General features: G+C 40.2%; 1 protein-coding gene across 5 annotated transcripts in view; it reads left to right on the top strand.

Moving 5' to 3' along the window:
- The window catches only part of LOC132401000 (serine/threonine-protein kinase MRCK alpha-like), a 573066-nt gene that overhangs the window by 216400 nt on the left and 337766 nt on the right, over window positions 1-18900 (top strand). For all 5 annotated transcript variants that reach the window (XM_059982693.1, XM_059982697.1, XM_059982694.1 and 2 more), the window contains exons 3-4: window positions 7180-7263; window positions 14225-14320. In XM_059982693.1, the coding sequence (XP_059838676.1) occupies window positions 7180-7263; window positions 14225-14320 (180 nt within the window). The remainder of the gene's footprint in view (window positions 1-7179; window positions 7264-14224; window positions 14321-18900) is intronic.

An 18900-nucleotide genomic window follows, 5' to 3' on the forward strand; every position in this document is an offset into this window, starting at 1 on the left:
TGAGATATGGGGCCCAAAAGTGTTGGCAATACTCAAAGTGCAGACTGACTCATGTCTTATAAAGCTTCAGCATTGTCTCTTTGCTTTTATATTCTATTTCCCTTGAAATGAATGTTAACATTGCATTTCCCTTCTTTACCACAGACTCAATCTGCACATTAGCCTTCTGGGAGTCGCATACAAGGATACCCAAGTCCCTCTGCATCTAGAATGTTTGAATTCTCTCCCCATTTAGATAATAGATTGCACTCATGTCCCTTTTACCAAAATGCATTATCCTACATTCTCAACACTGTATTCCATATGCCACTTTTTTGCCCATTCTTCCTATTTCTCTTAAGTTCTTCTGCAATCAGTTTGCTTCCTCAGCACAATTTACCACTCCACTTGTCTGGGTATCATCTGCAAACTTTGCCACAAAGCCATCAATTTCATTATCTAACATTGACAAACAATGTGACAAGTAGTGGTCTCCATACTGACCCCTGAGGAACACCACTAGTCACTTTCATCCAACCAGAAAATGCCCCTTTTATTCTCTCTCGCTGCCTCCGGCCTGTCAGCCATTCCTCTATCCATGCCAGTTTCTTTCCTGTAACACCATAGTTTTTTATCTTGTTAAGCAGCCTTGTGTGGCACCTTATCAAATGTCTTCTAAAAATCCAAGTAAATGACATCCACTGCTTTTCCTTTGCCCACCCTGCTTGTTACTTCCTTGAAGAACTCTAACAGATTTATCAGGCAAGATTGCCCTTCACAGAAACCATGCTGACTTTGACTTATTTTATCATTTGGTCTCCAAGTACCTCGAAACCTCATCCTTAATAAGACTCCAATGCTTTCCCAACCTTGAGGTTAGGCTAATTGCCTATAATTTCCTTTTGTTTACCTTCCTCCCTTCTTGGAAAGTGGAATGCAATTTTCCAGTCCTCTGTAACCATACCAGAATTAAGTGATTCTTGAAAGATTATAACTAATGCATCTGCTCTCTCTTCAGCAACCTCTTAAAATTCTAGGACATAGTCCATCTGTCCAGTTGACTTTATTCACCTTAAGATCTTTCACTTTGCTTAGCTCTTCAGTTTGCCTAGCAATGGGACTCACTGTTGCACCCTGACAGTCTCAGACACTTGGACACTGCTGGTGTCTTTTGCAGTGAAGACTGATGCCAAGTACTTAAGTTCATCCACCATTTCTTTGTCTCCCATTACTATCTCACCAGCATCATTTTTCAGTGGTTCAATATCAACTCTTACCTCCCTTTTACTTCTTATATAACTGAAAAACCATTTAGTATTCTGCTTTATATTATTGGCTAGTTTGCCCACATATTTCCTTTTTTCCCTTCTTGTAGCTTTTTTAGTTGTCTTTTGTTGGATTTCAAAAACTTCCCAATCACTTTTGCTACATTATATGCCTTTTCCTTGCCTTTTGTGCAGTCCTTAACTTCCCTTGTCAGCCATAGGTGCCTTCCCCTGCCATTTGAGAATAACTTCTTCTGTGGAACGTATCTCTCCTCTCTTGCACCTTGTGAACTATTCCCAGAAACTTTGGCCACCTCTGCTCAGTCGCCATCCCCGCAATCAATTTGGGTAAGGTGCTCTCTCATGCCTCTGTGATTTCCTTTATTCTGTTGTGATACTGATAGATCTGACTTGTGCTTCTCCCTCTCAAATTGCAATATGAAATCAATCATATTATGATCACTGATTCCTATGGGTTCCTTTACCTTAAGATCCCTTACAAAATCTGGATTATTACACAACACCCAATCTAAGATATCCTTTTCCCTAAGTAGGGTCAAACACAAGGGTCTACAAGCCATCTTGTAGGCATTCAACAAATTCCCTCTCTTGTGATGCAATGCCAACCTGATTTTCCCAATCCCCTTGCATATTGAAGTCCCCCATTACAATTGTGACATTACCCTTATTATCTGCCCTTTCCAGCTCCTATTGCAATTTCAACCGCACATCTTGGCTGTTTGGAGGTCGATATATGATCCCCATAACTGTATTTTTTACCCTTGCACCCACAAAGATTCGACCTTCTCTGATTGTCGCCTCTTTCTTCTTTTTTTGCAATTGGTTTTTATTGAAGTTCATCATCAACAAGCATTTCCATAAGATATATTTCAGATATTGTACATATATCATACAGTCATACATGCCACAAATCCTCTTTCTAATGATGTAATTCCATCTCTTACCAACAGAGCCACACCACTGCCTATGCCTTCCTGCCTGTCCTTTTGATACAAAGTATATCTTTTGCTATTAAGCTCCCAACAATGACCACCTTTTAGCCACAACTCTGATCATACAATCAATCTCTAATTGCACCACATGGTCAACCACCTTATTCCAAATGCTACGTACATTTAAGTATAGCACCTTCAGTCCCACATTCTTCCGCCTTTTGAATTTTGCCTCTGGTACAATTTAACTTATTGTACTGTCTGCATTTGGGCCTAGTTATTGGCTTGTCCTTCCTTATATTCATATCACACTAATCATCTACAGTGGCAAGCAAAAGTTTGAGCACCCCTAGAGATTTGAGCTCTCAGATAACTTTTACCAAGGTCTTAGACCTTAATTAGCTTGTTAGGTAACTCCGAACTTGTTCACAGTCATCGTTAGGAAAGGCCAGGTGATGCAAGCTTCAAAGATTTATAAATACCCTATCTCCTCAAACCTTGTCCCAACAATCAACAGCCATGGGCTCCTCTAAGCGGCTGCCTAGCATTCTGAAAGTTAAAATAAATGATGCCCACAAAGCAGGAGAAGGCTATAAGAAGATAGCAAAGCATTTTCAGTTAGCCGTTTCCTGAGTTCGTAATGTAATTAAGAAATGGCAGTTAACAGGAAAGGTGGAGGTCAAGTTGAGGTCTGGAAGACCAAGAAAACTTTCTGAGCGAACTGCTCGTAGGATTGCTAGAAATGCAAATCAAAATCCCCGTTTGACTGCAAAAGAGCTTCAGGAAGATACAGCAGACTCTGGAGTGGTGGCGCACTGTTCTACTGTGCAGCAACACCTGCACAAATATGACCTTCATGGAAGAGTCATCAGAAGAAAACCTTTCTTGCGTCCTCACTACAAAATTTCTGTGTCAGAAGTTTGCAAAGGAATATCTAAACAAGCCTGATGCATTTTTTGAAGCAATTGGACTGATGATGTTAAAATAGAACTTTTTGGCTGCAATGAGCAAAGGTATAGGAGAAAAAAGAGTGCAGAATTTCATGAAAAGAACACCTCTCCAACTGTTAAGCACGGGGGTGGATTGATCATGCTTTGGGCTTGTGTTGCAGCCAGTGGCACGGGGAACATTTCACTGGCAGAGGGAAGTATTAATTCAGTTAAATACCAGCAAATTCTGGAAGCAAACATCACACTGTCCGTAAAAAAGCTGAAGATGAAAAGAGGATGGCTTCTACAACAGGATAATGATCCTAAACAAACCTCAAAATCCACAATGGACTACCTCAAGAAGCGCAAGCTGTAGGTTTTGCCATGGCCCTCACAGTCCCCCAATCTAAACATCATCGAAAATCTGTGGATAGACCTCAAAAGAGCAGTGCATGCAAGACGGCCCAAGAGTCTCACAGAATTAGAAGCCTTTTGCAAGGAAGAATGGGTGAAAATCTGCCAAACAACAATTGAAAGACCCTTAGCTGGCTACAAAAAGTGTTTACAAGCTGTGATACTTGCCAAAGTGGGTGTTACTAAGTACTGACCATGCAGGGTTGCCAAACTTTTACTTCAGGCCCTTGTCCTCTTTTGTTATTTTGAAACTGTAAAAGATGGATATAAAAAAGTAATCTTGCTTAAAATGTTAAAAAAAATGTCATCCTTAACTTTATGCCTTTTGTAAATCAGGTCATCTTTTACTCGCTTAGCTATTCACAGTAACAGAAATTTTGACTAGGGGTGCCCAAACTTCTGCATGCCTCAGTACTTGTAAATCTGCTGGCTCATCCTCAGCTCTATAATACTAGTTCCCATCACCCTGCATATTATTTTAAACTACTCCCAACAACTTTAGCAAACCTGCCCAGAGGAAACCTGGATCTCCTCAGATTTAAGTGCAAACAGTCCCTTTTCTACAGGTCACCCCAGTAGAGGTCCCAATTATCCAGAAATCTGAATCCCTGCCCACTGCTCCAATTCCTCAGTCACACATGCCTGCATGTCAATCTATTCCTATACTCACTGTTTAGAGAGGTTACTACCCTTCAGATCTTGCTTCTTTGCTTCCTTCCTAACTCCCTGTATTCTGTTTTCAGGACCTCCTCCCTTGTTCTATCTATGACTTCTTTTTGGGATGTTGTGAGCATGTTCAGAAACATTGCAGACCCAGGCACCTGGGAGGCATACTGCTGCCATCCCTGTTCAGCTTCCTACCCTTCTGAGCCACAGGGCCAGACTCAGTGCCAAGGTCACGGCCACTGTTGCTTCCCCCAGATAGTCTGTCCCCCCAACAGTACTCTAAAATTGAGTACTTATTGTTAAGGGGGATGGCCACAGGTGTGCTCTCCTGTATCTGACACTTTCCCTCTCTCTTTTGACAGTCACCCATTTATCTGTCTCCTTTAGCCTTGAGGGGGTGACTACTTCCCTGTAGCTCCTGTCTATCACCTCCTCACTTTCCCTAACAAGCTGAAGGTCATTGAACTGCAGCTCCAGTTCCCTAATGCAGTCTGTAAGGAGCCGCATTTTGATGTCCCTGGTGCAAGTGTAGCCATTAGGGAGGCTGGAAGTCTACTGGAAATCCCATATCTGACACTGGGAACAGAACTCTTTTATGGAGACTAGGTTTTTCAAGCTCTGCTCTGGACATGCGTGGGAACACTTCTACTGCGTCTGCGCCGCTGTCCAATCAAAAGTGTAGTTACAGCATATGAACTAGGATGTTAAGCTTCCAACTATTATCTTGACTCAGTGATGCCCACAAGGTCATATCTGCCAACTTCTAACTGCTCTGCAAGATTATCCATCTTATTACGTTTAGAGTGTGCTTTCAAATTATTCATCAGCCTTTGCTATTTTGTTATTTTTGATTTACATCAATAATTCGGCTGAACAAGCAAAATATCATCTTTCCTGGACTGTTGATAGCACAAAGTTAGGTGGAATTGTGAGGAGGATGCAGAGGCAATTCTAGAGACTATTAGACGAGTTGTGTGAGTGGGCCAGAATATTATGTAAGAAAAGGCAAATTTATCCACGCTGAACGGCAAGGCACCTGAACACACACATCCATTTTGATGCACCAAACAGAAAAGCAGAGCAATTTTTTTAAATAGTGAGAGATTGGGTAATGTTAATGATCAAAGGGACTTGGGTATCCTTCTGCACTTAACTGAAGCCAATGTGTTGGTACAGCAAATAGTGTGTTGGTTGTTATTGTGAGAAGATTAAAGTGCAGCAGTAAAGTTGTCTTTACATTTCGTCTTGTTGACATTGCAACTGAACTATTGTGCACTGTTATTTCTCTTTAGCTGAAAAAAGTTACACTCACTGTGAATGCACTACAGTGAAAATTCATTGAGGCTAGGCCCTGGTGGACTTCCCATAAGAGGGGCATTCGAGCAGACTGGGCTGCTTCACTTAAATTTAGAAGAGTAGGAGCTCCTTGAAATTATGAAGTTTTCTTACAGGACTCTACATGCTGAATGCAAGGAGGACATTTCCTCTGATTGAAGAGTCTCAAGATTTCTGTGAGACCTGACTTAGATTGGGAGACTGCTTCACCATGCACCTACGCTCAGTCCACCAGAGAAAACAGAATCTTCTGGTGGCCACCCATTTCAGTTCTACTTCCCATTCCCATTTCGACATGTTAGTACATGACCTCCTCTGCTGCCATGATTTGGCCATGCTCAGGTTGGAGGAGCAACACCTTATATTCCATTTGGATAATTCCAATCTGATGATGTGAACACAGATTTCTTGAACTTTTGGTAATTCCTTTAGGTAATTTGGTAGTTCCCATCTCCCTTCTCACCTTATCTCCTTACCTGTCCATCACCCTCTTCTGGTGCTCCTCCCCTTCCCTTTCTTCCCTGGCCTTCTACTGTCTCCTATCAGATTCCTCCTTCTCCAGCCGTTTCTTTTTTTCACCAATCAAATTCATGGCTCTTTATTTAACCCCTCCCCCTACTCCTGATTTTAGCTGTCAACTACTACATTGTACTTCTTCCTCTTCTCTCCCCATCTTCTTAATCCAACTTTTCATCTTTTTTTTCCGGTCCTGATGAACAGTCTTGGCCTGAAACGTGGACCGTTTACTCTTTTCCTTAGATGCTACTTGGTCTGCTGAATTCCTTCAGCATGTTGTGTGTATTGTGGTCTCACAGAATTACTGTCTCAAAATAAATGGGAGACCACTAAGGTTGGAATGAGGAAAAAGGTCTTCATGTGAGGGGCAAGAGGAATGAGTTCTCTGTGGTGGGGTTCTATGGCACCTTTCACTGTCATTTCATTTTTTTCAAAATAGTTCAATTGATTTTTGAATCTTACTGGAAGTTAAAGATATATGTATAGGGCAGGAAAACATGATTGTTGTAGAAGATCATTTATGATAATCATGAATTTCAGAGCAGGCTCAAAGGGCCACAGAGTTTACACCTCCTATTTCTTTACAATAATAAATGAACTTTGCAAATAATTTTATGAAGTTTATTGAAATATCCTTGTGGCTGAAAAGCGACATAGATTTTCCTGTATTTCTTCATTAAACTGCTGATCAGAACCAAGATAAAATTCTTTCTGTCTCTCCTCAAGTAGGTATGAGTTTGGTGCATTTTATTAGAAAAATTTGGTATAATTTTGGTGCAGACTGGATCTGATCTGAATATACCCAAGAAAATTGACATTTGCAAACTATTTTAATTAGGTAATTATTTTCAACTAAGGAATTTGTATGTTCTTCGTGGGACCTTGTGTGTTTCCCCCGATTGCTTGAGGTTCCTCCCACATTCCAAAGATGTGTGGTGAGGGTTAGTGAGTTGTGGGCATGCTATGTTGGCGGTGGAAGTGTGGTGACTCTTGCAGGCTGCTCAGCACAATTCTTGTTAATTTGATTTGATGCAAATGAAGCTTTTTGCTGTATGTTACAGTAATGCTATTCTTTAAATTATTTTAGTAATTTATACCCAAATTACTTTTTTTAAATTTCAGGTTGCTGTTGTGAAGTTAAAAAATGCAGACAAGGTTTTTGCCATGAAGATTCTCAACAAATGGGAGATGCTGAAACGAGCAGAGGTACATTCAAAAGATAAGATGCTCCAGCTTAAAGTTTAATTTCCATTCAGTTGTGTTTTTTAAACAATATTTTTTATTGAATTTTACATATATTTTACATTTACAAATAAACAATAATAATAATTAAACTAAATAGTGAAACATGTCCTCATGTTTTTCACAATCATCAAAGAAAAAGAGATATTGAAGGAAAAAGGAAAAGAAATTTCAGTAAAGTTGCACTATACTGTAACTCTCAAGATTCTGGGGAAACCTCTCTGCAATATCTTGGAGTTCAGTTATCATCATGGTGAAGTTATGCTCTATTCTTCCACAAGTATTTATCCAGGACTACATGCACTCCAGCAGTGCTCTAACCAGACTTGAACTGATATGGCAGAACAACCCTGGCCCTTAAATTCTCATCCGCCAGTGGGCGGGGTGGGGGGGGGGGTAGAAACAGTTATAACTTAAAAACTGATGTATCTTTTTCCCCTTGCCCTCCCCTACCTTTCTTTATTTTTCTTTTCCAGGGCTGCCTTGTCTCTTTTTGCCCCCATATGTTGCCCCTAACCCACAGCCTTCAGCTGCCCTCGTATCCCGTCCAACCCCAAGTCCTTCAGTCTCATCTGCAATCACCTTTCACCTCAACAAATCCTTCCTTTTTCAGCTGGTCTGTCCCTTGGAATTCCTCATTCTCAACCTTGGTTTCCACTTACAACATCCCACCTCCCCTCATCTTTTCTATGTGTTCCCCAATTTTGTAGTCTTATGAGTTAACTACTTTCTTACAAAGGGGTTATAGCATTCACATTCTTCACATATTTAATAAAGAAATAAAATAAAAACACATCAGAAAAAAAATATTAGAAACACAGCTATTTCAAAATGACTGTGCACCTTGATGTCCAAGAAACTCCAATAAAGGTTTCCACACATTTTTAAATTCTCCTTCCCTTCCCCTGATTATGTAAGTCAGTCTCTCCAATATAATACAAGATGCCATCTCCTTTACCCATACATGTATGAAGGTATGACACGAGGAAATCTGCAGATGCTGGAAATTCAAACAACAACACACACAAAATGCTGGTGGAACACAGCAGGCCAGGCAGCATCTATAGGGAGAAGTGCTGTCGACGTTTTGGGCCGAGACCCTTCGTCCTGACGTCAACAGCGCTTCTCCCTATAGATGCTGCCTGGCCTGCTGTGTTCCACCAGGATTTTGTGTGTGTTGATGTATGAAGTTATATCCATTTTTCTCCAAGTTAAAGCTATCATCCTCTTGACCTGTAGGAGTCCAAAGTCAATTAAAGTTGACTGTTTTGGACTAATAGTAAATTTCTTTGGATATATACATAGCACACACATTTTTGCTTGGTGAGGCACCTTTACTCCAGCAATCTCAGATACAGTCTGAACAACTGTTTTCCAGTATTTTTTAAATTTAGGACTATCCCAGACACAATGAAACAGAGTACCCTTTTCTTCTAAACATTTAACACAAGTGTCCGGGATGTCACGGGTCCAACGGTTCAGTTTGACTGGGGTAATATAAGTTCTCATTATCCATTTATATTGTAATAGCTTCATTCTCATATTAATTGATTGTTTTGGGGCTTTTAAGCATGCCATTTCCCACTCATTTTCTAGTATGTCCTCTTGAGCACCCATTGTCCATGCCTTCAGCCTGTCAATGGTGGACTCCATATCATATGATATCAAAGCTGTATAGAATAAAGACATTTGACTCCTCCCCTTTAGGTTTAAAAGTGTAAGATTTTCAAGTTGTGATAGTGGAGGTTCAGATATTAAATGCTTATATTTTGATAATATGAAATGTCTCGGTTGCAAATATTAAAAAGTTTTTTTAGGAGTATGTTCTGTCTGACACAATTGATCAAATGTAATAAGATTACCATTCATATAAAGGTCCACTATTTTGTGCACACCTTTGTCTGCCCAGATTCTGAAACCACCATCTGCTCTTGCTGCCCTGAAGTATGTATTGCCCCATACTGGGGGAGAAGCGAGAGATGGGAGGAGTATCTTTAATATGTTGATGTACTTTATGCCAGATGTCAGTAGTATTTTTGAGGAATGGGTTCTTGGTGGTTCTTTTCATATCTCTTGGGTCTGCAGAGTATAGATAGAGCTTTAATGGGAGGTTTGGTACTGTTGCCTGTTCAATATTCACCCAGGCTGAAGGGCCCCCACTGAGAAATAAGCAATTGCAGAATGTAACTGAGCAGACCAATAATACCATTTCAGGTTTGGGGGCCGTAGCCCTCCCCTTTCACAATAATAGCAATAATACCATTTCAGATTGGGGTGGCCGTAGCCCTTCCCTTTCATAAGACAGGTATAGCAACCCAAGTCTCAGTTTAGGTTTTTATTATTCCAAATGCATTTACTAAAAATAATACTAAGCTTATCAAAAATGATTTTGGTAGTGGGAGAGGAAGTGATTGAAAAAGGTATAGAAATTTTGGTAATATATTAATTTTGATCATGTTTATACGGCCAATCATTGATATGGGCATTGTTATCCAACGTCTCTTTCACTTTGTCCACTAGTGGGTCATAGTTTGTTGGGGCGATCGTTTTAATTTCAGGGGTAATTTTGACACCAAGGTAGGTAAATCCTTCCTTTGCATTTATAAATGGGGTTTTTATGACTGGTTTCAGTCTCCTTTGATTAAAAATAGTATTGATGATTTTGAGTTGTTAATGTTATAACCAGAGAACTGCCCAAACAATTCAATCTGTTGCATTAAGTTTGGAATACTGATGGATAAGTTTGGTAAAAAAAGAATTACATCGTTAGCATATAAGGATATTTTATGTTCAACATCTTATGTGCAACACCTTAAATGTTTTGGTGCATGTTAGCAGGCATCCCTTTAGCTCCAAGTTCCTTTTCCCTTTCAAAACCCATCCTAAATGACCACCTATCAAGCTTAAGGTGTGTTGTTAATCCACATCCCATAAATCACATTTTCTCTTGTTCAAAGGGAAATTTATTTTTAGAGTACATACATGTCACCATATACAATCCTGAGATTCTTTTTTTCCTGTGGGCATACTTCTATAGAACAGTAACTGTAAAAAGGATCAATGAACAAAAAACCGAAAATGCAAATATAAATAGCAATAAATAACTAGAGCATGAAATAACAAGATAAAGAGTCCTTAAATGAGACCATTGGTTGTGGGAACACCAGAAATGGAATGAGTACAGTTATCCCCTTTTGTTCAAGAGCCTGATGATGGAGGCTGGTGGTGCAAGTGCTAAGACATTTGTACCTTCTGCCTGATGGCAGCAGCAAGAAAAGGATCTGACCTGTGCAGTGAGGATCTTTGATGATGGATGCTGCTTTTCTATAGTAACATTTCATGTTAATGTGCTCAATAATTGGGAGGGCTTTATCTGTGATGTACTTGGCCAAATCCACTGCCTTTTGCAGGGTTTTCCACTCAAAGACATTGTTGTTCCTATACCAGGCCATAATGCAGACGATCAGTGCACTTTCCACCACACATCCATAGAATTTTGTCAAGGTTTTTGTTTTGCTGAATATCTACAGACTCCTAAGAAAGTGGAGGCACTGTTGTGCTTTCTTTGCAATTTCATTTATATGATATATCCAGGACAGGTTCTCTGAGGTGGTGACACCCAGGAATTTAAAGTTACTGACCCTCTCTGCCTCTGATCCTCTGATGAGTACTGGGAAATGGACCTTTGGTTTCCCTCTCCTGAAGTCTACAATCAGTTCCTTGGTCTTATTGACATTGAGTGAGAGGTTGTTGTTATTACCCCACTTAGCCAAGTTTTCAGTCTCCCTGCTGTATGTTTATTAATCATCACATTTGTTACGGTCCACGACAATGCGAGAGTATGGCATTCCTTTTAAAAATCCTTTGTAGAAACCACCAATCTGTTATTATTGGCAGTTAATGTTTTCTTTTGCATTTTGTTCTTTTAGTTCTAATGAGACACCACCCTTAATAAAATATCAGTATGTTTAGACATTCAATATTTTGATTTAGTTACTGATGGGCAGCAGATGTCATTGGCAAGGTAATTTTTTATTGCCCTTCAGGAGGTGGTGGTGATCTGTTGCAGTCTTAATTGTGAATATATTTTCATGCTGCAGTTAGTTTGAAAGGCTGAGGATTTTTGATTTCAGATGATTGAAGGTAATTAGTTATACTTTCACAGTGCAGAACTAATGTGAACTAGCAGGTGGTGTGCTCCCTGATGGCTGCTGTGCCTTTTGCGATTGTGGGGGTTTGGGACATACATATGGAGTCAGAGAGCCCATGTCAATCTATTGTAGTGTATTTTGCAAATTACACACAATCAGTACATGCTGTACTGATTTTGGGGGAAGGTAATGCTTAGAATAGATGGATCAAGTACCAATTAAATGGGTTACTCAGTCCTTGATAGTGCTATTGAAGATTTGAGCATGTTAACTATTTTGTCAAGAGTTCAGATTTCCCTCTTGACAGTGGGTAGAAGCCTGAGGATTTAGAAGGTGAGTTATTTGTCAAGGTAAACCAGCCTCTGACCTACTCACGTAGCTACAGGCTTTGCCTGTCCAGGTGACTTATTTAACATGCCTGCCATTTCCCTTTTTTCATAATATCTCAGCTGTTTTCAAGAAGCCACCTTTAATACTGATGGCCCATTTTCATTTTTGGGTAATTATAAATGTTGTCTTGAATATTCTTTGCTAGTTTGTTTACATTATCTATGTGCCTCTAGTTTCTTACATCACTTTTGCAGCTCCTATATATAGTATATATGCAATATAATATATTGTCGTACATCAATCATCAAATAATCAATTGTCGAAATTGATGACAATATTTTTACAATGATCAAAACTTCATTCAAAACTTTCATTATAAACAATCATCATAATTTTTTACTTTGTTGTGTTTGTTTAAGTTCTGTCCCTTATCTACAGTTAAACACAGCTTTTGTCTCTTTCTTAAATAAACTGGTTCTTATAGTAAATTCCCTTTGGACTTGCAGCCACAGGCATTCTTTCATTTTTTATTACTAACTGACTTCCCAGTTTTCTCAAAATTGTACAGGTTTTGTTTTTTGCTTGTCTTCAATTCTGCCTGATTCAAGTCTAGCATCTTAGTAGTTCAGTGTTTTTTCCCTTTTCATGTGTTAAGCTGACTTCAGCTATGCTACCATCCCAGGTTAGTTGAATTAATAATTAGACATCCCTTTGTGTTATTAGACTGGCTAAACTTTCCCAATTTTAATTGTATAATAATTAATGCTGCATCCTTTTGCACATTGACCCATGTACAGCTTCTCTATCCTTAGCCCAAGAGCCATTTATTCTTATATCATGGCCCTATAAGAAGCCCAGCTTAATTTTGTACAACAAAATAATTATCTTAACATATTCTGAGTATGTTTAGCGTGAAGATGGATGGATTTTTCAGTAATTACGAAATCTTAGATCAGTGAAGGGAAGTGGCCATTTTTTTTATTGAATGGCACAGGGGCATGAAAGTATATTTCTGTTTGTGTAGAACCACTGGAATGAGGAATTGTGCTATACCAATTTTAATACCTTCATGTTTGAGATTAAGCTTGGCTGTAAACTATGTTAAACTGTGTTTGACCTTAGTTGCTTGAAAAACATGCTTTGGCCTAATTTCTGCAGCTATCTTTAACGTCGAAAAGCAAAAAAAAACAAGTGCTGGAAATTTGAACTAAAAACAAAAAATGCTGGAAGTACTGAGTGATGAATACTTGTAACTTTTTCTATTTTCATTTTACTTATCTAAATGTGTTTTATTATGTCAAATTGCAATTTAAAACAATAGTTGAAGCCAATTAGCTGTCTGTTATTTTCCAGCTGGTTAAAGCCAGTCATATAAATTTCTAAGTAAGTCAGGCTGCGATGTTGCTTGTTTCATTTTGCAAATGTTTTACTGTTGTGACAGGGAGGGGAAGTGGTTGGAGAGGGAAAATGGGAAAGGATTTATCATTAAGTTACAAATTTTACTCAGTCATAGCAGTTACTGCAAATCTTTAGTCTTTAGCCAAATGTGTATTACAACAGTCACACTTAGATTTTTTATTTATCAATATAATAACAAGTAAATGTGGAAAAAAAATCATTTTATGTACAGTCCTATGGCAAGTGACTTTTGTTTCTCCTAACCACACCACCACCCTGCCAGCCCCCCACTCCTCCCAACCCCACACATGCACTTGTGTGTGCGCATGCACATACAAAATTATTGAAGCTGCAGTACCATGCTGTATTACATTTAGGACCATTCTTTCCTCAACCAAAGGAAATGGGCAAGGGAGCCTGCTCTCACGAGGGTGATTTGCTCAACTATTTTTCTCTCCCTTCTCTGTAAACGTGGGATTATGGTCTGAGCATAGTCCTTGTAATCCCATTCAGTTTATGCGTGCTCTGTGCTTCAGAGAGCTAATTTTTGAATGCCCTATTGTTTCCCTTTTTGTATCAGAGGCCTTGATAAATATTTAATATTTTCGTTGGAAAGCAGCATCTTAAGTTTGAACTCAAGATTCTGGGGAGCCGAGATGGAGCAGCGCATAAGAAACTTGTCTCCATAGCAGATGTGCCTGATGGTTTAGGGTAAGAGCTAAGAGGTTGAGAAAGGATCCAAGGAAGAGCTTTTTTACTCACAGGGAGTTGGAAAGTGGGATGCAGTGGCTGAGAGGGTAATGGAGGCAAGTATTATATTTCGGAAGTATCAAGACATTGGCTATGGAAATGTTGGCATTTGGCATGGACATGGGTGGCAGGGGGAGGGGTGGGCTGTATTGGGGTAGGGCAGCGAATGATGAGAGTTCAAGTTCTGTATGACTATAACTGCATATTAAGCATTCTTGCAATTTTGCAATTGGATATGACATTCTATTATTCATGATCTCATAAAATATTGCATGCAAACTTTTTTTCTTAATCAGACTGCTTGCTTTCGAGAAGAGCGGGATGTGTTAGTAAATGGAGACAGCCAGTGGATTACCACATTGCACTATGCTTTCCAGGATGAAAATTATTTGGTAAGTAAAAATCTGGAGTGTTTAGTTTTATTTTGTTTCAATTTATATATTTTTTTAAAAAAATTCATTCCTGCTTAACTAATCTGTACAGTGCATTGATTCCTGACTATGGAAATGGCATTTGGCTTCTAAATTCCCATGTCATTATTATTTTTAAAATCATTACAGAGATAGTGCGGCCTTGACTAGAATGACTTCCTTCTGATCTTTCTCTTTATTGGTGAAGCTGTGTGTCGATCCATCTACCTGATACTTTTCTTGCTTGAACAGCCCTAGATAATAGAACTGTCTGATAGTTGAACCATTCATTTGAGAGTAATAGCAGTGAAGGAAAAAACACCTTAAAATATTTCTCTGTATTTGGTTTTTGAAGATTTTGTCAATTATTTCTGAATATTGTACAAGACTGGTGAGATTGTACTTAGAACGTTGTATACAGTCTGGTTGTCACACTGTAGCAGCAATAGAGTAGAGTACAGAAGAGATTCACCAGAAATGGAGTGGAGTACTATTATTAAGGTGGTTGTAATAAGGATACAGTGATTCTGCAATTGGATGTAGATAGATTGAGTGAGTGGGCAAAAGATGGGTAAATAGAATTTAAGCAACACACACAAAATGCTGGTGGAACACAGCAGGCCAGGCAGCATCTATAGGGAGAAGCACTGTCAATGTTTCGGGCCGAGACCCTTCATCAGGACTAACTGAAAGGAAAGATAGCAAGAGATTTGAAAGTTGGAGGGGGAGGGGAAATGCAAAATGATAGGAAAAGAGCGGAGCGAGCGGGGTGAAGCTGAGAGCTGTAAAGGTGATTGGCAAAAGGGATACAGAGCTGGAGAAGGGAAAGGATCATGGGATGGGAGGTGTAGGGAGAAAGAAAGGGGGAGGGGAGCACAAGAGGGAGATGGAGAACAGGCAGAGTGATGGGCAAAAAGAGAGAGGAAAAAAAGGAGGAGGGGGAAAAACTAAATATATCAGGGATGGGGTAAGAAGGGGAGGAGGGGCATTCATGGAATTTAGAGTAATCAATGTTCATGCCATCAGGTTGGAAGCTACCCAGCCAATATATAAGGTGTTGTTCCTCCAACCTGAGTGTGGCTTTATCTTGACAGGAGAGGAGGCCATGGATAGAATTTAATGTGGCAGAGTGTGAGCTCATGCACATCAGTTAAAGGAATCAGAAGGCTGATTATTATCGATAGAGAGGGAGACTGCATGAATGAAGTACAGAGGGATCAAGGAGCTTTCGTGCAGGAATCCAAAAGCTAGCAGGCAGATCAAATAAGGAGAAACAAATGTATTTTGGCTTCATTCCAAAGGGGTTAGAGGTTAAAAAATGGAGGCTTTGAGTTGTGCAGGGTGTTGAATAAACTTCACCTGGAATACTGTGCACAGTTTTGGTATCCTTATCTTTTTTTTAAAAAAAGGGTTTTGTAACTTTGGAAGTAGGAGATAGGAAACTCACCAGCCTAATTCCTGAGATGAGAGGGTTGTACAATGACGAAAAGCAAACTAGTTAGGGTCCATGGAATGTAGAAGAATGAGGGTGATGTTACTCAGATATATAAGATCCGAAGGTGGGCTTGACAAGGTAGATGTTGGCAACACACACAAAATGCTGGAGGAACTCAGCAGGCCAGGCAGCATCTATAGAAAAGAGTACAGTTGAAGTTTTGGGCTGAAACCCTTCAGCAGGACTGGAGAAAAAATATGAGGAATCAGCGTTAGAAGGTGGGGGAGTGAAAGAAGAAACACAAGGTGATGGGTGAAACTTGAAGGCAAAGGGATGAAGTAAAGAACTGGGAAGTCGGTGAAAGTGATGCAGGGCTGAAGAAGGGGGAATTTGATAGGAGAGGACAAAAGGCCGTGGTAGAAAGAAATAGGGGAAGGAGCATCAAAGGGAGACAGTGGGCAAGCAAGGAAATAAGGTAAGAGGTAATAATAGGGACTGGACATCTATGGCGAATATAAAATGCTTGGGACCAGGGAACTTGAAATCATTGAAACTAAAGGTACATCCCTTCTACGAACTCAGACTTGTAAATGTACAACAGTTTATGTGTTAGGAAAATAGATCCCCAGATCTAATGAGGTTGGTGATGGTGAGGGAGACAATGGCCTGGAGCTCCTTAGTGGGATCTTGTTCGAGCAGTAAATAAGAGGTATCTGATAGTTGTCCCTGGGCCTTAGCAAGGTAAGCCTCCTTTCTTGATCTCTCTGTTTCTGTCTCTGGAGACAGCTTATCCATTGATTTATATTACAAACCCTCTGACTCTTGCAGCTACCTGGACTAAATCTCTTCCCACCCTGTTACTTTTAAAAATGCCATCCCTCCTCTCAATTCCTCCATATCCACTGCATCTGCTCTCAGGGTGAGGCTTTTCATTCTAGAATGAAGATGTCCTCCTCCTTCAAAGAAAGGGGCATCCTTTCTTCCCGCATCAATGTTGCCCTCAACTGCATCTCTTCCTTTTTGTACACATCTGCCCTCACCCCATCCTCCCACCATCCCATCAAGGATAGGGGTCCTCCTCTTGTCCTCATCTATTACCCCACCAGCCTCTGTGTCTAGCACATAAATCTCTGTAACTTCTGCCATCTCCAACAGGATATCACCACCAAGCACATCGCCACCCCCGCCACACTTCCTGCATTTCGTGAGGTTTGCTCCCTACGTGACTCCCTTGTCCATTCATCCCTCCCCACTGATCTCCTTCCTGGCACTTATCCTTGCAAACAGAAGAAGTGCTACACCTGCCCCTACACCTCCTCCGTCATTACCTTTCATGGCCCCAAACAGTCCTTCCAGGTGAGGCGACACTTCACCTGTGCCTGTTGGGGTCATTTACTGTATTCGGTGTTCCTGTTGTGGCCTCCTGTATACCAGTTAGACCCAATGTTGATTGGGAGACCACTTCGCTGAGCACCTACTAATAAAAACATTTTTGCCAGAAAAAGTGGGATCTCCCACTGGCCACCCATTTTAATTCCACTTCCCATTCCATGTCCATCTGTGGTGCCCCCTACTGTCCTGATGAGGCCACACTCAGGCTGGAGGAGCAACATCTTATATTCTGTCTGTGTAGCCTCCAACCTGTTGGCACAAATGTTGATACCTCAAACTTCAGGTAATGCCCACCTCCCCCTTCGCTATTTTTAATTCCCTTTTCCCACTCTCATCTTATCTCCTTGCCCGCCCTTTATCTCCCTTTGGTGTTTCTCTCCCTTTTTCTTTCTTCCATGGCCTTCTGTCTTCTCTTAGATTTCCCCTTCTCCAGCCCTTGTATCTGCTTCACCAATCAATTTCCGAGCTCTTTACTTCCTCCTCCCTCCTCTCAGTTTCACCTATCATCTTGTGTTTCTCCTCTCCCCCCCCCCCCCCCCTTAACTCTGACTCCTCATCTTTTTTACTTCAGTCGTGGTGAAGGGTCTCTGACTGAAGTGTTGACTGTATTCTTTTCCATAGATGCTGGCTGGTCTGCTGAGTTTCTCCAGCATTTTGTGTGTGTTGCTTTGATTTCCAGCATCTGCAGATGTTCTGTTGTTTGTGAAGGTAGATGTTGGCATGTCTTTTTACTAGTGGGAAAGTCTCGCACAAAGGGATATTGACTGTTAGATAATGGAGCTGGATGTTTAAAACTGGTGTCCATAGAAATTTCTTCTTACAGTGGGTGGTGAATCTCTGAAATTCTGTGCCCCAGTAGGTAGTGGAAGCTGGATCATTAGAAGTATTTAAAATAGAACTGGATAAATATTTAAGAGATTGAGGAATAGACTGGTATGGAGAAATAGCACTGAAGAGTTGAGGCCTCATACATCAACCATGATCATATTAAATATTGGGGAGGCTTGAAGGACCTGATGGCCCATGCTTCCTATTTCTTCATGTTTTTATGTTCTCTCTGAAACATTGGAGGCTAAGGAGTGACCTTATAGACATATATAAAATTATGAGAGGCAGAGATGTGACAAGGATATTTTTCCAGGGGCTTGAAATCTAGAACTAACAAGTACAGATTTTAAGTTAAGAGAAGAGAAATTTAAAGGATAGCTGAAAGGCATTTTCCACATAGAGGGCAATGAATATTTGGAAGGAGTGACCAGAGCAGTTACTGAAGACAGTTGCATTTGCAATCTTTAAAAGTCATTTGAACAGATAGGAAAGGCAAAGAGAAATATAGGTATCATGGTCTTCATTGACAAGATGGGCTGAAAGTGTGCTTTTCTGTGTTGTATGTTTCTGTTATTCTGTGATTTATGAGTCTGCTGGTTTAAAGAGGCATTCTTTGTTTCAGATAGATGCATTGCATATAATATATTTACAGAGAATAAGCAGGTGGTGTATGCTGTGAGTGAGAAGCATAGAGAGGCTAGTAGCAGTATTGATAGGCCATATACAGTTGGCCCTCCTTATCCGTGAGTTCCGCATGCGCGAATTCAACCAACCGCTAATCGAGAAAACCCGGAAGTGCTCTTCCAGCACTTGTTGTTCAAGCATGTACAGACTTTCTTCTTGTCATTATTCCCTAAACAATGCAGTATAACAACTAGTTTACACAGCATTTACAATTGTATTAGGT

This window comes from Hypanus sabinus, chromosome 10, assembly GCF_030144855.1.
Source record: "Hypanus sabinus isolate sHypSab1 chromosome 10, sHypSab1.hap1, whole genome shotgun sequence".
Classification (NCBI taxonomy): domain Eukaryota; kingdom Metazoa; phylum Chordata; class Chondrichthyes; order Myliobatiformes; family Dasyatidae; genus Hypanus; species Hypanus sabinus.